This window comes from Ambystoma mexicanum, chromosome 3q (assembly GCF_040938575.1).
Source record: "Ambystoma mexicanum isolate Mex_15411 chromosome 3q, UKY_AmexF1_1, whole genome shotgun sequence".
NCBI lineage: Eukaryota > Metazoa > Chordata > Amphibia > Caudata > Ambystomatidae > Ambystoma > Ambystoma mexicanum.
The window spans coordinates 624112763-624135824 of record NC_090926.1 but is presented as its reverse complement, the minus strand read 5'-3'; the positions used below and the strand labels follow the sequence as shown (position 1 = coordinate 624135824).

Below are 23062 nucleotides of genomic sequence, written 5' to 3'. Positions count from 1 at the left end.
ACTAATGAGAATAGATCGTAGCCCAAAGAGTTCAGGTTTTTTTCTTGGGCACGCACCATATCTGCTACCATCATCGAATGAAAACAACTTACCATTCTGTGATTGTTACAGTTAGGAAGAGATATGGCATCTATATCGTCTGTTATAGCTCGTAACACGGGGATCTTTTTAAACAGATTTAAGAGATGAGTTCTGTTCAAGCTAGCCTGTGAGTCTGTTATATTATTGTTAATCCAACCCACGGTTTTCCCTGTACAGAACTTAGTAGGGGCCTGAATCACAGTAGATTGCTTCTTTGTGTGATCTACTCCAGAAGTGATCATAACATTACCTTCCGGATCTTGTAGTTTGGAAGGTTGTATATTTTGGGGATTTCCTCCCATGATATTGATGGTTGAACCACTATCCCTCCCTGACGATTCAGTCGGCCCCTTAACGGGATGGGTAGTATTACTTATAGCTGGCAGTGTTTCTTGGGAAACCGTAGGGAATTTGATTTGTTGTGTTCCTACGGATGTTCTGGCGTGTTTGGTACTAATTATTGTGCCAAAAGCTGTCATCTTTGTTTGTTTGGTTTGAGTGAGCTCAAGGCCACATTTCAGCAAGTTTTTCTTTTCCTTATTAGAGTCTATAGTAGTTTCCCCACTAGCCACAAGGCCTTTATTGTTCGACTCGCCCTGGACTGGACTCTCTTCCTTATGAGCATCCTTGGGACCCCCCCTAACTTCCCGCTCTTCCTGGAGCAGGATGTTTCTAATTCCTTTAAGGTTGGCATTTCTACCTTTAATTTTTGTGTTGGGCATGTTTTTGCTTTTTTTAAGTATCCTACCCTGCTTTTTTGATTTTTTGCGTCTACCAACTGGGGATTGGGGCACCTCATTTATATTATAGTCGGAAATATTCACAGGGACTATTCCATCATTGTTACTCTTTGCCTCTAATTCCAGATCTTGATTTACTGATTTTTTTCTCTCTATGTTTGGTCTTTTGTTTACATTTTAGCCCTTTTATTAGTGTAGTGTGTTGAGGAGATCTAGTATCTTCACTACTGTTGTTCAAGGGTTCTTCGTCATTAAGAGATACACTCGCGTGCGTCTGTGCACTGAGGTTATCCAACTCCTGTTCTTCGGAGCACCCTTCAGTTGCTATCATTATAACATCTAAGAGGGTACAAGGACTATCGGGAGAAACCATTTTGTTTCCGTAATTATTATTGTTGTCCTCATTATCTCTTTGGCCCTGGGAATCAAGTTCCCCTAGCTCTCTCTTAGATGAAGTAGGACGGTCTCCTGTAAGCATAGCTTCCAACAGAGGGGTAATTTTTGCATCCATGGTAGTTAACCTTATATCTTGATCCTTTCTATATTTGTCACATCGACTCTGTTCTTTAATAATCTGTTCATTCTTGGTCTTACCCTCTACTATTCCCTCCAAAAATGCCAGACGAGTCACCAGCTGATTGAAAGCCGCTTGTTGCCCTATCATGGAGCCAACAATAGTCTCTTGAGACTCCCCCAGAGTTTTCAAGGCCAAATTTAGACTAATATGTAAGTTGGATAGGAGTGGTAACAAATAATCACCTCTCTCCTTCCTACTTGAACCAGATATTTCTTGTTTATCTTCCTCTACTACATGGTTTACTCGTAGAAATTGCTGAGGATCCGTTGCTTTGTCCTCCATTTCCACTGTATAATCCTCCCATTTATCAGTTTGGGTAGAGGCTATTTTATTGTGTGTAGACGAGTTGGCTGTTTCTATAATCGGCTTAACCAGAGATTGTTGCATACCCACTTGTTGATTCCCAGTTATGTAGTTGTTGTCATCACATGGGTGTAAGTTAGAAGGCGCACCCTCTGATAGACTCATTGCCCCCTTTTCATTACGCACAGATCTACATGCTGGTATCTCTAAATCCACAATTTCTTTAAGCAAAACACCCGTAGCATCTGCCATAATAAAAAAGAGAGTCATCTAAATCGCTTTCCCCAATAGGTTGGTTGGGGTTATACTTAGGGCGACTAGAAGTCCCTTTGGAATGATCCCCCCAATCATTTTGCTTAAGGGTTTCTAACCTTGGAGAATCTAGGGAAGACTGCACATTATCCTTATTCTCCTTTCCAAAAATGAATGTAGCTGGCGAAATATGAGAAAATTGCATGAATCGGATGGGTTTATTCCCTTCCAAGTTAACGATTCTAAGCCTTCTCCAGCTTGTATTTTACCATTCAAAATCCTCCTCTGAAGAGGGGTGGAAGCGTGGTAGCGAACTACCCTTTTAGTACCAATACAACTTTGTTGGAGGCATTCTTCATCTGTAAGGTCCTGTCTAAAGTCTGGGATATCCCTATGACCCCATTAGATTCAGAATCTGCTAACTCCATATCCCCATTGCTAGGAGCTACAACATCTGACACTACAGGGTCGATAAAAGAGGAATCCCTCTGACACCCTTCAGCACTAAAAATGGAATTTTCTTTAGTCTTACCCACAGCTAAAATAGGGTTAGGCATATTTCCAGTAGAATTTATGTACACGGGTGCCTCACTCTGCATCCCGGAGCCAGGTTGAACCTCTACTATTATAGGTGCTTGATTCTCAACAGTTTCAAACCCACTTCTAAGTGCGGGCATGTTAAAAGTAAAAGCACAGATACTATGTTACTTGCAGAGGGGAGATCAACTCGCAGCCTCTAGGTATTAAAAGATAATATCTCCAAAATGGATATTAGCAAAATCAATGAAAATAATAGCTGGGAACGAGAGATATGCGGTTAAAAAAGTATATAGTGCTTATCAATTGTTTTTAAAATTGCTGTCACATATACTTTTTTTTTTTTTAAGAATAAATTTGTATTTAGTATAATTGCATCACCTTGGGAACGCCCGATGGCTTGAGGAGCAGCCAGAGTCCGTCTCTCCTCCCCAGTGTCCAGCTAAGAGCAACAGTTGACCCCTGTTGTTTCTCCTTAGTGAGCAAAACCCAGCAGGACTTCCTGCACCACCCCGAGCCAAACAGCAGCAAAACAGTGCAGCTAAAGATGGACTGCACCGCCCTTTACTCCGCAGACGGGCTTAACGCCGCAAGGGTGGTTTGGGCTGCTCTATGAGGCTGCACAAAGTCACGTGATTGCCCACGTGATCGCCGGTTGGCTCCGCCTCCTCCAGGAAGCGAGCATGCCTCGGCAAGAGCCCTCAGTGGCTCGCAGTGCCAAGGAAAATGTTTTCAACAAACGAACGTTCTTTCAGGAAAAGCAGCTCTCTCCTCCAGCAACAAAATACACCGCTCGGGCGGTTTGGGCTGCTCTATGAGGCTGCACAAAGTCACGTGATTGCCCACGTGATCGCCGGTTGGCTCCGCCTCCTCCAGGAAGTGAGCGTGCCTCGGCAAGAGCCCTCAGTGGCTCGCAGTGCCAAGGAAAATGTTTTCAACAAACGAACGTTCTTTCAGGAAAAGCATCTCTCTCCTCCAGCAACAAAATACACCGCTCGGGCGGTTTGGGCTGCTCTATGAGGCTGCACAAAGTCACATGATTGCCCACGTGATCGCCGGTTGGCTCCGCCTCCTCCAGGAAGCGAGCGTGCCTCGGCAAGAGCCCTCAGTGGCTCGCAGTGCCAAGGAAAATGTTTTCAACAAACGAACGTTCTTTCAGGAAAAGCAGCTCTCTCCTCCAGCAACAAAATATATTCAATCTTAATTGCTTCTGTATTTTGGACCACGAAATCGATCGAAGCTCAATTTATTATTACAACTATGCAAGTCAAGAGCTGAAAACTCATCTTTTAACAAGTCTGTAAGAAACCAAGATCAGAATGTGGTTAACAGCAAACATGTCAGCTGTGTGCCCACAAGGCACTATCCTGGGCTTGCAGATAGATAGAGACTTCCTTCAAGTGCACTTGAAGATCCTGGGGGAGGCGGGTATCAACTTCAAAAATCAAGCAGGCAACTCATGTCTAAACGAAGCACATTATGGCAAATGTTAGAATGTAAAGGACCACACATAAAAAACAACCACGGGGAAAGCCAGTTAAGGGATTTGTTAATGAAGAGAGTGCTATTGATACAAAATAAGATGCAACCTTATTCATCAAATTACCCGCGCAGAAGAGAAGAGCAGGACTTTGGGAATGGATGACTGTTCCTTGCAGCTTGAGAAGCAAATAAAACCGTCTCAAAATGCACTTTCACATCACCAAAATGAGGGAATCAGGCCCTTCATACCTAGTAATTACTGGGAAAACTAAACGTATGTGCACATTATTATTTTTCACACAATGAAAAAGAACCTTGCAAACATAGTAAACAGACACCCATCCTCTGCACTATGCCCATTAGTAATGCTGTGGAGGCAAAGGCATGGATCATAGCAAAATAAACACAAACGAAATAGCACAAGGGAAGAAAACCCACCATCAAAAAATGGAGCATGGAAACAAAACATGCTTTCATACGTTGTATTCCTAAATATGTCACTAAAGTAGAGTTTGCAGCGATAGCAGAACATTCACCAGGATGTTCTTGGTAGGCATCGTGGGGCAGCTAGCAACAGGGCCCGTCTCCAATAAGTATATTCAAGAGCTCTGGCGGGAGCTAAATCTCGCACTAGCTAGACCTAAAAAGACCGTGCAAGTCTAATATAAAGCAAATGTGTGAATTCATTAATATGGAAGTTAATGAAGCAGCCACCAATAGAAGTCAATAGTGGAAGATGGAAGGCCATGGGAAATGTGAAACTATCCAAGTAGTCAAATCGTGTCTGTTCTTTGAGACTTCGGCCCAAGTGAAGACCCAGCCATGAGTGCTTAGGTGTAAGAAGTGTGGTGGGGGAAGAGAGTTACACTACAGTCTCGCAAGATTGTCTGGATCTCAGACAATGCAAGCAGGAGCTGGTCACAGTAATTGTATTAGGTGGGCCCAACAACTTCATACAGGCTCCATCAGAGCACGCTGGGACAGCAAGCTTCATATTTTAAAGATATCTACGCAAAAGAAGGTCCATCTGGGGCCAGATTACAGAAACTTTGCACCAGTGCAAGTGCAAAGTTGCACGGTATTAGCACTAGGGCAAAGTTTGCCCTATTTTTTAAAACACTGGGACATATTGGAAACCGATTGCACCATGACAAGTGCAATTTGGCATGGTGCGGGCATAGGGCAAAAATTGCTCTTGGGCAAAAAATATAGATTTTCACTGCATTATTGCAACAGGGCCAAGTTTGCCCTAGTACAAATACGGAATGGTATGAGCACTAGGGCAAACTTTGCCTTGGTGAAAAAACGCATCCAAAATGTATCTTTCTTGCAATAGGGCAATTTTTTCCCAGGTGCTTATACAATGTCAAGGTGCATTTGTCATAGTGCAATAGTTTTCTAATATGGCCTAGTGTTTTTAAAAATAGGGCAAACTTTGCCGTAGTGCTAATACCGTGCAACTTTGCCCTTGCACAGTGTGTGTTCCACAACAGCAGTTCAGCCCTGCCAAAGCTCCAAGTGAAGAAACTTTGTGAAACAGAACCTAGCACCAGAAAAAGTAAGAAGGCGTATGTATGCCAGCCAAAGCACGCGGTTCATCCCAGTGAGCTCTCGCAAGTTGGAGTATTCGGAGTTCAGAACACTTCAGTGATTTTCACATTCAGTCAGTGGGGCCCTGTCGGATCAAGTCAAACTTCTCTGGACTTGGAACCTACTTAGCAGTCAGTGTTTCTCATGCTGTCCCAGCGAGGCAAGAGCTTTGAGACCCAAGGATAAGCTTCCAGGAGTCTCGCACAGAACATTTGGCTGTATCAGTACCTATGCTTCTAAAAGAGTATTAGTGGCTGATGCTAGATACACACCCGCTTTTAAGTGCTGTACAATTCACTGTTATTACCACATTTCGAGTCATTACAACCGCAATTGAAAAATACTGCCCGTTTTAGCAACCACTATATTAGAGGTACTGTAGCAAATTACATAAGCAGTCATTCCAAGGGAAAACCTCTACAAAAAAAAAACACGAATTTACACTGTGCAAAATTATCTTCAAAATCCATCATTTTTACCTCCACCCCAGAGGTGGTGGTGGAAATTGTAAAATGACCCCATAACGTTTTTCTCACTTGCACAGAAAGGAAGCACAAGCACTTTAATAATGTAACTCAAAAAAAGGACTGGTATTAACTTGTGTTCAACAAAACAAATGCACAGTGGGGCTCTGAACCACTATGGTTCAGAACTATTTCTGCCCTCAGAATGATGGTGGAATTATATAGAAAAACATGAAATATATTAAAAGTGGATTTTCTGAAATACCACCAGAGATATTTTAGAAATTCCACTACTGTTCCAACTGATGTCAGTGGCATTCCTGTAATCAGGTGGATTTTTGGGATTACCACCAGCAGTACCGGTAATTCACGCAACAGCAATCGGTCTCAAACATCTGCCCAATTTGTAATCTGACCCTTACTGGTGCATAATTCGCCAACCCGAGTTGCCTCTTCCAAGACAGGAAATTGCAGTGTGCAGGCTAACCGCAAGTCAGATTCAAGCAACTCATCTATGAACTATCCTCTTGACAACTAGCTTGAGAGGCAGGCACTGAGGTCCTAGGCACTTTCAGGATCCTACAGCAGGCAGACTGGCACAGCACTGCAACACACTTCACTGTCACTTTGTAACAAAATGACTACTGCTCTGCAGGAGCAAAGGGATGAGTAGTGGCTAAAGCACCTACTCCGCCCCAGACTACTACCAAACCATCAATGATCCCAAAAATAAAGGCGAAACAGGCCCAGCCCAGTAGGTGTACCCTTGTTCCACATTTGGGACAGTTCAGACTGATAGAAAGATATTACTCTTCAGGAGGGGTGAGAGCTGGTGCAGACGCAATCTAAACAAATGTACTGTGGTACCAAAATAAAAGAATGTCTAATTTACTGGCACACATTTTTAAAGAATAAAACAGAAAAAGACGACTTTAAAACAAAGAAGCACCCTGGGTTTTGGAGGCAGGGGTGCTCAGGCAAATATTTCAGCACAAAACCGTCCAAGATAATGAAATTGTCTTTCAATGGCTGGGCAGAGTAGGGCTCTTAAAACTCGCTAGGGTCTTTTAAGGTGGGCCAGAATGACAGGACCACTTTGAATACCTTTAGTACTGGTCTTTCAGGGCTCAACCGCATCAAGCTAAGCTTTTTGGTTCAAATCGGGAGTTTGGGAGCCTTTGGTGCCGGCCGGGGTCGAGTCGGGAGTGGCAGCAGTAGGTTCCAACAATGCAGAGCTGTTCATGAGTGGCAACAACATGCAATACAAAGACGCTGGGGAGGCAAGGAGTGTTGGGCCAGTGGCACTGGAACACTGCAGCCTTAGGTTTGCAGAAGTGGAGACATGTCTTTGGTGGTGGGTGGGCTCAACATGGCATCATAGTACTGCGGTAGGGATGGTCACCAGGAAGGTGGTGACAAGATGGGGATACTAGAAGATTTTGTGGGTCTCAGATGCACAGAGAGTGGAGCTCCGGTGTAAGCATTGAGCGAAACTCAGAGGTGGAAGCAGTGTAGTGACAAAATCAAAAATGGCTCCAGCAATTCTCTTCCAGCAGTTTGGATGGTGTTGAAGGTGCCCAAAGTGGCACTAGAGCTGTTCGGAGATGCAGGGAGAGTCACAGGTCACATGCTCGGTTCTTTGGACACTAGGAGACGACGCCCAGGGCCTCATGATACAGTAATCATTTGTTCTGCCCTTCCCAAGCAGAAAGTTTAGTGATCGCTTGCAAGGTTCTGTCAACTCCAGTGAGCAGGTCCTCGTGCCAGTGTCTCAGTTTCCGTAGGCCTTGTCCAATCAGCTAGTCCTCCCAACTAGGCCTGTGAGAGGGTTAGGGAGAAGAGCGATCATCTTCAACTTGCTTTCAGAAAACATGCAATCCCAATCAGGTTCCAGTGAATCCTTCTTTAAGCAGTGTTCAACGATGAAAACCCCAGGTGGGGGGTCATATGCAAAAGACCTATCAAAAATGCAACAGTGGATTGATCCATAGGAAGTCTACTGGTAAAGGTGCAATTTAGGCTGCTGTAACAAGTGTCTGTTGCCTTCTGCTGTCATGCGCAGAGTGCCTTGTCTGCAGGTAGCAGAGGATGACGAGACGTTCGAGAGCTCTACCAAAATCCAAGATGGTGGAACGCCTCTGTGAATTGAAACTTTCTCCAATGCTGCTGCTCTCACTACACTTTGTTCTTCTGTATACCCACATCAAAAGGACTCCAGTCATCACCACTCTGGTGAAAGGTGGCCATTGTACGGTCAGGAGTGTATTTAAACGACCAGATCCACACAGGGACACTGTGTTTCCTAGAGGATGTGACAAGCCTCCTGTGGGGGAGTGAGGAAGGGTCAACGCGAGGCCCTCATGTTTGGGATCAACATTATTGTTGTGGGCACGCCAACCTAGATGGCTTAATGATCATCATGCCCTGTTATGAACATGTTGCTCTTCACCAAGCTGCCAATCAAATTATATCAATTGCTTGTAGCTTTATAACTGGGATATCCAATATCCACCATGTCAAAACCAGACATGGCTTCTATTTAGCTCTTATCAACTTCCACAGGATACTGGTGTACACAATTATGATATTTTGAACTAGAGGTGCACACAGTTAAAATTGACCTATGTCTGATGGAACTTTGGATTACAGCAGCTGTGTCAAAAAATGCACCAGATGGCATGTTGTCTCACACTTGGAATGACCATGGAGTTCGCTCATTCGTCACAGGCGGACAATTTACAGTCAACTGAATACTTCTTGGCAAGTGGGATGAAACTTTGGTATGGTGGTAGTCAGTAGAGTGTGGGCAATGTCAAGCTACCGCATGGCTAGCCGTATTCGACTTGCCATTTTATTTTCCAAAATTAGAGCTATCCTTTGAGTTCACTATGGATCACTGTTAAGCGACAGATCTAAGCATATCCACAGATTGATCCTCACTCTCAGTAGTACTGTGTGGCAAAATGTCAAGAAGAGTTGAAAGCGGATCTCCAAGCCTCCCACTAATCCTGAATTCTACTTCTACATGGCTCACATAATGCACACCTCCTGGTTTTGCATCACTGTACTGAGTATCATCCATCCACATGATGGTTCGGATATTATCAAGCGCAGAAGGATAAAGTCTAAGTCAGCCCAAGCTTGTGCAATGTTCCTAAGTGCACATCAATGATGACACCACATCATGCCAAACCATGTGTGGAGCTGCTTGCCTCCCTAAGCAGACGAGATGTGATTTGCATATGATATTGCCCATTTTTGCACTTGCACAGGTGGGTCAAGAAATGATCGAATGAAAATTGTGCACAACAACACCCAGTGAACGGGATTAATTGAAAGTGTTCTACCAATCCCCCTTTTATGCCTCTATGTGTCTCCTTAAGTGGCATGGGTATGTGCAGTCATTGGTCCCAAGTGTGCTATGTCTAGGGTGCAAAGCGGCACCTCAATGATTGCGCTTAATACGGTGAGGAATGTGGACGGGTCAGGGACTGATTTTCCCCTCCCTTCTATGACAGTCTAAAATTGATGAACTGGAAAGTTGTATCCAGTTATCAAAAATAATTCATTCTTCAATCTTAAAGAGCGGAACTGTCGCCTTTGTGGCAACAATGTCTTAGAAACTGTAGAACATGTTTTATGTAGTTGTGAGAGTTTGGTAATCTTGCGAACAAGAATCATGCAAGCCTATTCAAATAGCGGTGTCTTTCTATCCCCGACTGAAATGTGGTCCGTATTGATGTGTGGAAATTATATTAATCTCATTCATCATGCAATGCGTCTGTTTAAGGAGATCATGGGAATTTTTTAATTAGTAGAATTACTTTTTTAGTCTAAAAATACCATCATTAGAATAGATGTTTTTCTTTTAATCTGTTTCTACGATTCCTTTTAGTTGAAATTGAAGATGTATGTAAAGTAGTTGTGTTGTAAGTCATGTACAAAGCCCAAAGAGGCTATATGTATTCAAATAAAAAATAACTGAGGTTACGTGTGGTCTCAGTCAAAAGGGATGCGACCCGCAGTTAGGTCTTGGTTGACCTGAAGGTAAAGATCCTTATATTTTTATTTATTTTGAAATTAGTATAGCGCACCCAACCCAGGGGCATCTGGGCATATGTTATTTCCCTTCTGAAATGACACAGGGAGTTAAAAAAATCCATTATGTGTATTGCAGCCGGTATCCAAACCATTGCATTAAGGGCTAGAGTAACATTCTGCAGAAGTTAAATTCACACTGAGCAACTTTTACCAAAGGATCCTGCAGCGCTGTTCAGTAGTGTTTGGAACATTGCTTTATACTAGAGAAACCCTTCTAAGTGATAGCTGGCCAAGTGGACAGAGGCACAGCTTGCAAGTCAAAGTCTGGTTACCCAACAACACAACAATACAAATCGCATGAATAAATACATACATACATATGAAAGTCTCCCTACAATTTTGTCTAAATAAAAGATGGCGCCTCTCTAGCTGCAGCCTGCAATAAAGAAATTCCAGCAACAGGAACGTAAAACACCTCGGAAAGTCAAGGAATAGCGTTTCATTGACTTGCCCATTCAAGAGCCGCATCACGTTACTCGAAGGACTGATAAGTATTATATTATCCTCCTCTACGAGACATGGCTCAGCATCTTTACGAGCATAAACTCCAGAAATGCAAATGGAGGTCTCTGGCCTGAAAAACCTTGCAGAAAGCATTAACTAAGACAATATGTATTAACTGCCGTTTGCTGCCTCATATGTCCTGCTCAACACATCAGATGCCTAGGGATATCCTTGCATGCACAGATATGGTCATATAGGTGAGGTGAGGGGGGGATAGCTCAGGGGCAACGCGTTTGTCTTGGAAGCAACACAACGCAGGCCAACAGGTTCAAATCCTGATCCCGTGCTTAGAAACCAATCTCTGGTATTAAGTGTGTTATAAAAGAACAACTATAATTATCAGACAGATTGTAGCCTCAAATGCCCACATACAGCCATTATACTGCAGGTATATGTATGCCAATCTACTGGCAGCATATAATAGCAACATCTTAGCGCATGATGATGACACTATTAGTGCTGTTAATAAGGCCTAAGAACAGCGCTATCAACGGGTCCATAAGAACCTTAAAGTAGGTGCTGGACCAGGTGCAGATTTATAGGCATAGGTATAGAGATTATATGCCAGAAAAGAACCTAATTTGATAAATACTACCAACATTTAGTATTTGCTTATTGTACAACTGTAAATTAAAATAAAAGGGAAGAGCCAGGAGTATCATGAAGGACACCTTAGGAAGTGAAGGGAGGAAAGAGGAAGGCGACTCGCTTCTTACAAATGGTAAACAGATGTTGGTCAGTAGGAAAGGCAAAGCGGGTACGATTTTTAAGAGCATCATAGATAATGTGGGGGACTGTTCAACAGGTTGAGGGAAAATCTGAAAATCTCCTCTCTGAGGTGTGACTTGTGAAGCCTTATGAGTAGGGACCCAGAGACTAAAGAATTATTGAGGGTTGCTAGCTCTTCATTCAAGCTTGAATTTAGAGGGGCTCAAATGACAAGGATCTCCCATCACATGGCAGAATGTGTGAGTCAGTCACTACATAGACCTAGGCAAGACCATATTTCCCAAAATGCAGTCTGCCTCACTTAGATAGATAGATTCACTCATGGGAATACATTTCCACAGTTCATTCTGCACTGGCTGAACGGGACAATACAATCCATATCTCGCTCAAGAAAGAGACAGAATGCCTTCTGCCGAAGCACAAACAGGACTTCATGTTCCCAAGTTACTCTGCCGCACTCGGGAAAGTGCATGTCATGGGTGTCCAGGTTCCATAACCCACTTGTCTGAAAGCGTAACACAGAACCACTTCGTATTCCACTCAGGCCAGCTCCTACGCTGATCCACCCAAACTCATATTGGTTGAGACTTGGGAGAGCATGTGGGCTCAGAATCTGGGCAGGTGGGCAAGTAAAGAAGTGAGCTGAATCACTCAAGCAAAACAGAACTAGGAGGCCAATATCCGACCGCCTCTTCTTGCCTTCCTTCCCCGGTCATATAGATGCAATCATGAAATATATACCAAATAAACACTAAAAGTGTGCACTGAGCCACAGTATCATTCCTGCTTTAGTCTTCTGTAGTCAAGTCACTTGGCGATCCTCGGCAAGGGGAGACCAAGGAACTCTGTAGTCTAGAAGGAGTTACTCAGGACATGATACAACTGCATAAGGTAGTAACTGGAGGCTCCGCCAGAGCTTCCCCAGGATTCCCTCAACCGATAGCAAAGAGCAGGAATTAACCGGAGCAAGAGCAGACCCAGAAATAATGCGCCTCTTAAAGATATCCAGAGAGGACCGAGTAGCCAGTGCAGCAGCAGCCAAGGATAGTTTTGGGTGGAAGAAAACCAGCAACGAGCAGGTTATAGACAGGATCCTAGCAATGAAATGAGGCATTGGCCGAATACTCTGGTCTCAGTTTGTGGGTCAATGTGCAGTGCAGGAGTTCTACTCTGCAGAGTGTCTCGGGAGGACACAATCCTGCAACTGAACCAGGCCCAAGAGGAAATCCTTTGGCATTGAGAAGAGAGCACTCAAACTAGACACTTAACAGACTCTGCTTACACCTGCTTGTGCAGACAAAGAGAAAGGAAAACAACTTCACTGCAAACCTGGCAGGTGGGATGCCGGCTCTAGGCGTTGACTTCATTCCCCGACTTTGCCATGGTAGATCCACACAGGGGGTGGACTAAAACAGTGCATAACTCCCTGTACTTGGAGTTTACAAATAGGGAGAAGGTGTATCCAGGACTCTAAGGCAATTTGAAAACATAAACCAAGGACCCAACAGGCCAGCGAATAAAATAGTGTGTTGTCCTCACTTCATAAGACTAAGAGTGGAGTAGGGAGGGGTATGAGGAGAATAAGGGGAATATCATCTTGTGGTTAGACCTGCAGGGTTTCCTTGGTGCAGTGCCAGATGAGAGGTGGGGGATGTTCCCATGGAACCACAGCAGCCGAGAGGCCAGTGTTAGACCACTGAAGCCCTGTCTGGTACTTTACTGCACTGGTTACCTGGCCACCCATCTGATCTCGGGCCCAGCCCTGCCAGTTGCATGCCTGCACTGCCTCCCGGCAACCCCAGCACCTGGTGTCTGGTTTCTGCATCCCTACAGTCGCCCCACCAGCACATATGTCTGCACTCGCCCTGCACTTGCCCTGCACTTGCCACCAGCTGGCCGTTCTCTATTAATCTTGTTATTTATTATCTCATGTACTGCACTTTCCCCTCCCCCTACCCTTCCACCTGCCCCTCCCCATGCACTTTCCTTTCCCCCCCTGCGTGATCTGAATGACACCTAGCCTAGTAGGATCGTTGTCTGTCTTCCCTCTGTTCCCACCTCCCTTGCTTCGTCACGCCTTGAAACACTTATGTATAGGTGCGTTATAAATGCCATATCATATCAGGGCTAGAGAAGTTGGCCTGCTGAGGTCAAGAGTCAGGAATGGCAGATGCCAGGAAGATAACTAAAAGAGACAGCAAAATGAGGCGAGTCAGGGGCACTATATACCTTAAAATTCATTAAGCGAGTCAGGAAGGCTATATTCCCTTAATGTGCAGCAGTGAGCAGGGTGCCTCATCCACAGGACCAGAAAATGAGATTAGAAAAATGGGGCTGGAGCTGGCAGTGGATAGGACATCACAAACATCACTAGAAACCTATAAAAAGTACCTAGGTGGGAGGAGGGTCAAATCCTACTTTGAAGTACTTACATAGGAAGGAGAATATCGAAATATAAGTGGGGCAACTATGCAGGAGTGATGTCTAGGACCCCAAACCAAGGATGAAGACCTATGCTGGTATACTCTAATTGACTGAGACAGTAAGATATTTCGATGGACATACTCAGGAGTCTTGATTTTTAGAAAATGGAACATACTTTTGGACTTCAGGCAATGGTTTATATATGATATGATATGATAGGTTATTTATAACGCACTTAATGTCCCAACGTTTATTCCACCAGAGTAGGGGATTCCATTTATTCTTTGCCCTTTGGGACACTGTTTGTAACTTTACAATGTTCATCGTTTAGTTCTATTTACACTGGCAGGCATTCAACACCATTCCTGCCTTTAATAAAATGGTGAAACTAACTCCTTGGGTTTGCATGTATGGTGCACTCCTTCATGACGCTTCTAATCTAGCCACAAGGGCTCTTTCATGGATTGAGACATGCTGAATAAACCATGGAAACTGTTGCAGCCTCTGCGATCATCATATACCTGTTTAGGTGACATGCCAGAAACCTTTCCGATGGGGTTTTCTTCTCCATTTTGCATTCTAAAGCAGCAGCAGCTCTGACTACGTCAGCAGTGTGAATAGGCAACACAATCCAGACAGTGAAACACATCTAAGACTATGAAATGCCAAAGCTTCCCATTGCCAATCACATAACACACAGAATAGTTATGAGACAACAGCACCTACAACTACATTCAGGCATACTGAAATGATTAACATTAGTGCTCCATTGAGGATATGTCCCCAAAACATGGTTGAAGAGGCCTATGAACCCAATATACAAAATGGTAACCCCCCCCCACCAATAACTGCAGAGGCATCCACATAAGCAGAAATTGGGGAAACAAGCCAGTGTCATCCTAAATACAAGAATGAAGTTAAAGAATGGGCCTCAGACTAACCCTGCCCAATAAAGCTGAATCATGTAATACATGATATAATAATAAGCAGACCATTCCATAGTAACCATACCCAGCAAAGCTGAATCATGTAATACATGATATAATAATAAGCAGACCATTCCATAGTAACCATACCCAGCAAAGCTGAATCATGTCATATATGATATAATAATAAGCAGACCATTCCATAGTAACCATACCCAGCAAAGCTGAATCATGTCATATATGATATAATAATAAGCAGACCATTCCATAGTAACCATACCCAGCAAATCTGAATCATGTAATACATGATATAATAATAAGCAGACCATTCCATAGTAACCATACCCAGCAAAGCTGAATCATGTCATACATGATATAATAATAAGCAGACCATTCCATAGTAACCATACCCAGCAAAGCTGAATCATGTCATATATGATATAATAATAAGCAGACCATTCCATAGTAACCATACCCAGCAAAGCTGAATCATGTCATATATGATATAATAATAAGCAGACCATTCCATAGTAACCATACCCAGCAAAGCTGAATCATGTCATATATGATATAATAATAAGCAGACCATTCCATAGTAACCATACCCAGCAAAGCTGAATCATGTCATATATGATATAATAATAAGCAGACCATTCCATAGTAACCATACCCAGCAAAGCTGAATCATGTCATATATGATATAATAATAAGCAGACCATTCCATAGTAACCATACCCAGCAAAGCTGAATCATGTCATATATGATATAATAATAAGCAGACCATTCCATAGTAACCATACCCAGCAAAGCTGAATCATGTAATACATGATATAATAATAAGCAGACCATTCCATAGTAACCATACCCAGCAAAGCTGAATCATGTCATATATGATATAATAATAAGCAGACCATTCCATAGTAACCATACCCAGCAAAGCTGAATCATGTCATATATGATATAATAATAAGCAGACCATTCCATAGTAACCATACCCAGCAAAGCTGAATCATGTAATACATGATATAATAATAAGCAGACCATTCCATAGTAACCATACCCAGCAAAGCTGAATCATGTCATATATGATATAATAATAAGCAGACCATTCCATAGTAACCATACCCAGCAAAGCTGAATCATGTAATATTTGATATAATAATAAGCAGACCATTCCATAGTAACCATACCCAGCAAAGCTGAATCATGTAATATATGATATAATAATAAGCAGACCATTCCATAGTAACCATACCCAGCAAAGCTGAATCATGTCATATATGATATAATAATAAGCAGACCATTCCATAGTAACCATACCCAGCAAAGCTGAATCATGTCATATATGATATAATAATAAGCAGACCATTCCATAGTAACCATACCCAGCAAAGCTGAATCATGTAATATTTGATATAATAATAAGCAGACCATTCCATAGTAACCATACCCAGCAAAGCTGAATCATGTAATATATGATATAATAATAAGCAGACCATTCCATAGTAACCATACCCAGCAAAGCTGAATCATGTCATATATGATATAATAATAAGCAGACCATTCCATAGTAACCATACCCAGCAAAGCTGAATCATGTAATATATGATATAATAATAAGCAGACATGCAATAGTAACCCTACCCAACAAAGCTGAATCATGTCATACAACATGTAATAATGAGACCATGCAGTAGTAATAGAGGATATAAATACGAATTCTTAATTTAAGTAAAGAATCCACTCCTTTGCAACCAGCAGAAAAGGCCTTAAACTTAGCCTTGACACACTGCAAACCTATGGCACCTGAAAATAAGCGAAGACCAACGTTTTGATTTTACAGGAAAGCAACAGATAAAGCTACCTAGCCCAATTCTTGGGAAATGGGAGACTAGTTGGTAAATGCCTGAATGCAGTGATTATTGAAAATACCACCTTCATAAACGTCTTCAATGAAAGCTAATGCAGGTGTTCTATGCTCCAAGGCATGAACCCTCGAGAGCCTCTCGATATGAATATTCGATTGTGTATTTGAGCACTTCTAAGGCAGTGACGTTTATATGACCCAGCAACACCAGCAATGCACCAAATCGGACACAAGCACCGGTTTTCAAAGATTTACCGATGTGCACCGGCATGCTGTCATCAATATCTGCCGTGCAGAACCAGGATGACACGCCAGCTGTTCAACATTTAGCCAATGACCATCAACTATCACACTCGACTCAGGAAAAGTGGCAAGACCATACAAGCCGATCGGAAAGATGGGAAATCCCTGCAGTGGTCTAAGATCTCCATGCACCCCAGCAGCCATGCCCCACACTGATCTTAGGGCTCCGCCTGCAATTACTCTACTAAAATGTATACATTCTGTGACACTGTCACTAACCTTCTTTCTTTCCCTTCGCCTCCATCTTTCGCAGTGCCACCTCGCACTATAATCTCCTGCACTACCATGGACATTTCCTCTACTACCCTGGCTTCTCTGAGAGCATTCTTCTAGTCTGCCAGCCATTCCGGCTAATCCATTCACATACCAGACCATCACAGAATTGGGATTCCTTACCAGTAACTCTCTCTCCCACTTTGGTCACAAACGGGTGCCCCGTGTAGACACATAAAGAGTCATGTAAAAAAAGTTACATTACAGAAGGAACTTTAACATTTAACACATACGTCATTCAAACAAAGCAATTTTTAATGTAATTAAGAATTGTCTCATTAGCAGCATATTTTTAAGCACGGTGAAGAACCCTCCAAAGCAAAAGCCTTTTTTCAGCTGAAGACCTTTTTGTCGTGTGTCTGCATATCACAAGATCAGAGTCTGGCGTGGCAATCACACAGCACACCAGAGGACCCATGCTAGTACATAATGTGTGGCTACAGAATGCACATCACACTATGCAGTCCATACTTCTCCCACCGTACGCGCTGCACGTTAGAGTTTACATACCCTGTGCCCTGAATACATGGCACTTTAGCGGACTCCAACTCAGCCCATTGACTGTTACCGTGGCATTACCGCACCACCCAATCCAGAGTTTGGGGGAAACTCCGAGGATTCAGCTCCAGCTCTGAGCGTTGAGCAGTATTTACTGCCGGGAATACCACCAACTTCTGATAGAGCTCATAATAATTAGGGTCCTCTGAGGGATTGCAGCCACAGACAGCTGAATAAGCATTATTTCTTTGTAAATATCCTAACTTATCCCTAGTGGAAACAGAAGACTGGTAGACACCGAAATGCATTAATTTTATTTATCTTCGAATCCAGAAGAGCTCTTAATATAATATCCTCTGTCCTCAGCACTACAGGTCCTGCACTTTCCCAGAGGACCCTAAATCATATCTTTAAAGTGTTCAAATTTGTTTAAAACATTTTTTTTCAAAAATCATTTGTACTGGATTTTTTTATTTCTCTGGATCCAGATTAATCCTTTATAATAATATTCATTATTACACAATTAATGTTAGGGTCCTCCCCAACTTCTTAAAACAAATATATGTTTCCCATTTCTAGCAGGCACATTCAAGCTGGATATCCAAACAGGATCCTAGCCCTTGCTTCAGCACAGCTTACTTATTACTTTAATATTATTTAAAGAATTACAATTAGTAAATTGTATTTAGATTTACCACAACACATAGAAAAAAACAAATACTGTTAAATGGTTCTGGAAGAAATTGTAAAAAATAGTTTTAATACTTGTAAATCTTGGTAGGAGGGCAGTGCACTGCATGGCTACTTAAGAGTTGCCCCTTTGACTGAAGAGCATCTACTTCCGTCCATGTCAAAAAAGTCCTTCTCAAGAACCATCTCCTCACCGTGTCCCTGCAAGGTTCATTTTGCCACCACCCACTTACCTGTTCATGTAGCACTCTTTCTTTATCAAAGTATCGCATTTCAGGTCTAAGCAATGGTCTAAGTGAGCGCGAGCGGTCGGGAGTGGTGCTTCTCTACTATTTTTAATTCATTTTAACAGTTCCTATACTTTTATTTTAAAAAGAAACCGTTCCGGAATTGTTTCCTTTTAAAATAAAAGTACATGAAGTTGAAACTTGCACTTTAAGAGAACGTTAAGTATAGTGCACTGAACCCGTAGGCACATCGTGTTTGGGGGTTTGTATTGTGTGTCGGAGGGGGCGTGGTGATGGGATTTGTGGGTAGTGGGTGCAGGCCAGCAGGGAACATAGTTCTACTACTTCTTTTCGTACACTTCGACCACTGGGTGTAAGGCCTGTTGTATGTGATACTAGCTGTCCCACGCCACACGTTGCAGTGGCTCAGTCTGATAAATGGAACAGAAAGGAAAGAGAAAGTGAAAAACAACCCCCCTTTCATTACCCCCCCCCCCAATAATCCAGGAGTCGGGTGTATAGTCTTTCCCCCTCTCAGTGGTGCCAGTTGCGGAGGCAGAAAGCAGAAAGTGCAGTTCCATTCCCTCCTTGCTTGTAGTCTGAGTTTTATGCCCCCGCTTATCCCTCTTCATGGATCAGAGTTTACATTGTGCTACCTTGCCTGCTGGAGGATACACACAGCGTGGAATGATACTTAGCTCAGTTAGTGTTCCTCAGCCCTATGACATGAGCATTATAGCTCTTGGCAGTTGCTGCACCCATCAACCAAATTAATACATTCTTAAATGAGATGCACGTGATCGGCGTGCTCGCAACCATGCATCCTCAAGTCTGGCTGTACGTCACTCTGCTGCTTCCTCGGAATGTATTTGAGCCATTCTAAATCGGAAACATTGAAATGGAATCGTAAAATATTTAGTATAGCGTGTGTTGCTTTTATGTCCAACAGATGGCACTGTTTTTCCCAAAAAACGTAAAATATTTAGTATAGTGTGTGTTGCTTTTACATCCAACAGATGGTGCTGTTTTTCCCCAAATTTTTTTTACCCGTCACAGGTGCGACATCTATGTATAGTAGGCATATAAAAACGCGCCTATTCGAATGCAACGTTGTGTCAAAATTTCAAAGCAATCGGTGAAGAACTTTCAGAGAGTTAAGATTTTGAACAAACAAACATTTACATTTTTATTTATATAGATAGATGTGATCAATATAAACGCATGACAACATAAGCAAACACATGCACACACATATGTATAACGGGTGTGCTTGACTCACCTTCAGCTCCTCGAGATCCGGCCGTTCCATACTGACCACAGCTGCCAGTAGCTGGTCCTCCAGGCCGTCCCTCGTCACAGTGAAGTTAATGAGTGTGCACTGGGCCTGCATCTCCGGCTGGTAATGGGGGTTCGCCAGCTTGGTGTGCAGAATGAGGCGGAAACTCGAATTATATTCACACTCTTTGTCACCAATTTTAATATACCTGAAAGAAAATAATGAACACAAATTACAGCTTAAATGAAGGCTAAAGAATTGTCCAGAAACCATGCAGAAAAGAAGCAACATTTAAAAAAACAATTTAAGCATACTGTGAGCCATATGATTGGAAAAATCAGTGTTCACCGTTTCTAATCACTTCACATAGCTACACGTAACGCAGAGGTATACATGGTTTAAGTTACTTACCTGTAACTATTGTTCTCCAGCATGGGTCTGGCATTGATTCACATGCTCATGAATATTCCCCGTCGTCAGGCTGGGAATCCTTGGTAAAAGAAAAATGTTTCACTCACTTTAAAACTGTATTTCTCCTCTAATCCAATCACTGTCCTCTGGGTCATAATGCTCCCATCCAATGACAGCCCTCTCCCTAAGCCCTGCCTCTGGCAGCCATCTTCAGATTTGGTGAGCATGTAAAGTTGCAGTATGCCCAAGAAGACCACAAAGGAGCCAGAAGGGAGGGTCCACAGGTGAATCCATGCCAGACCCATGCTGGAGAACAATAGTTACAGGTAAGTTACTTAAACCTTCACTGGCTTTGGGTCTGGCATGGATTCACATGCTCCTGAATAAAGAGTACACATTACAGAACCACGGGAGGTGGAAAGGCTCAACGAAGTAATCAACACTTACTAATCAACACTTACTCCTGGATCAGACTCACCTCAGGCAAACCAGTTGTGTAGCACTGCCTGGCGACTCTGGACTCCTCGCTGGAACCCCCCCATCAATGCAGTAGAACCTCGTAAAGATATGCGTGGACCTCCACTTCGCAGCCTTCCAGATGTCGAGCAGGGGTACACCACAATTGAACTCCGTCCTCACAGCGATCGCTCTGGTGGAGTCGGCTCTCGGGCAGCCTGTCAGCTTCCGGTTAGCCTGTCGATGACAGTGCATGATGCAGCCAGAGAGACATCTTGAGTTGGAATCCTTGGATAAGGCTTCCCCATTATTCAGAGGTCCAATGTTCACAAACAATTGAAAAGTCTTCTGAATACGTTTGGTGTGTGCCTCGTAGAACTTCAAAGCATGAGAAACATCCAGTGAATGCAGGGTCCTCTCCACGAGCGCCTAAGGTTTCAGGAAGAAAACAGGTAACACCAAAGGCTCGTTGAGGTGGAATTCCGACGGACCCTTTGGCATGAAAGAGGGGTGCGTATGCACCCCACCCTCAATTCGTGGAAAATCAGATACGGCTGCTTGCAGGACAGGGCCCGGATCTCACCCACTCGTCTGCCTTGGGTGATGGCCACGAGGAACGCCATTTTCCATGAGAGAAACTTGAGTGGAGCTTGATGCATAGGTTTGAAAGGTGCCCCCATAAGTCTGGTCAGGAATACATTGAGTAACCATGCCGGGGCAGGTGCCTTCACCGGAGGGAAAGATCAAAAAAGCCCCCTGAGAAATTCCTTGACAAGTCTGTGGGACCATAACAAGAATCTTCCCAGGGATCTGGTGTAGCGTGAGATGGCCGCCAGGGTACCTTGAATGATGCGTGACCTAGACCAGCTTTTGCCAAGGAAAGCAAGTATGGTAAAATATGTGTGGCAGTGACCTTCAGGAGGGGTAATCTTCTGTAACCGGCACTATGTAGAAAATTGCTTCCACTTATGGCCTGTGAGAAACTTGAAGGTATCTCCCTGACTAGTCCACAGGGATCTGTCTTCAGTTCCTGGGTTGGACCAGTGAAGGAAGATCACCTGGATGGGGGCTCCTTGGGGAGTGGAAGTGGGACACCGACAGGTGAGACACGGTATCCCCCTTCTTTCAACACCTTTTCCCCATCCTGCTATGTAGGATACTCAGAAACTCTACCCCCTTCCCACCGTTTTCCCACACAAACACTTTTGCACAGTACAAAAGACAACGGACTAACACCAGAGCCGTTTACCCGGCATGTCCCAGCACAAGGGTCAGGCAGAGTCAAGCGATTGACGAGAACCACACACAGCTGACAAACCTGACAGCCCTTTCCCCTCCCCATAGGAATAAAAGCTGGAGCACGCGAGCACAAGATGAGCAAGGCAGACCGCACGATGACAGAGCTATCCAACAACGGCAGTTCAAGAGGAGGAGAAAGACGGCAAGAACCGAGGGGGTGACAAGGAGAGAAGCCTCCCTGAAAGGAATCGTAAAACCACAAACAATAGCCCAAGTGTGTTGCGGGAGATGTCAACGGTACACAAGGCATGCCTACACGGATAAGCAGGACAGATGGAGACACCTGCTACCCTGATAATAGCCTTGACTTCAGATATACTGAAAATCCAAGCGGTTGATCACAGCCGGTGAGTCGAGGGGTGAAACGATAAAGAAACCAAACTGTGTTTAATAAAAGTCGCAAAGTGGCAAATTAGGAAGAGTACAAACTTATAACATGAAGGGAAAATCAGCTGAAGAGGGGTCCAGCACCACGTGGGTGCTTATTCGAGAGACTCTGGTTAATCCCACGTTTTGTTAAAACTACTGATACCAGAAGGCTGTAGGAGAGCTGCAAAGAAAGGTCAAAGTGGTCATAAAGGGGTCTTGCAAAATCATCTGTACAGTCCAAAGTCTTTGACCGGCAAATGATTAGAAACCAAAAGGAAGCAAAGGAACTGTAAAATTGGCAAAAGGGAACCCTACGGAGGGATGCCTACTGTATGGGTGAAGCATGATGTCTGATGAAAATTTTGAGGACAAAGAGTGAACCCGACAGAGGGATGTCCACAGTGAACTGTTTAAAAATACATTAAGATTGGTGAATACGAAAGAAGAAAATATCTTCGCATACAAGCCCCAGTGAACCTGACAGAGGGAGGCTGATATTCGAGAAGGATCTGAGCCCAGAAGAGGGGGGTCAGGGGTGAAGGCATCACCCAACATACATTACAAGGGAACTTTTTTTTTTATTGTTGGAACCTATCAGGTCCTCTGAGGCAAGAGACTTTTTGTAGAAAAAGAGACTTAACCACTGAAGGTCCCAATACCTGAAAACGGAGCTGTCGATTTGT

At 43.5% G+C, this 23062-nt stretch overlaps 1 protein-coding gene across 2 annotated transcripts in view; it reads right to left on the bottom strand.

The window, feature by feature from the left end:
• Positions 1-23062, bottom strand: part of DNAH9 (dynein axonemal heavy chain 9) — a 1527051-nt gene that overhangs the window by 376418 nt on the left and 1127571 nt on the right. For both annotated transcript variants that reach the window (XM_069654516.1, XM_069654515.1), the window contains exon 55: positions 19848-20052. In XM_069654516.1, coding sequence (XP_069510617.1) covers positions 19848-20052 — 205 coding nt within the window. The remainder of the gene's footprint in view (positions 1-19847; positions 20053-23062) is intronic.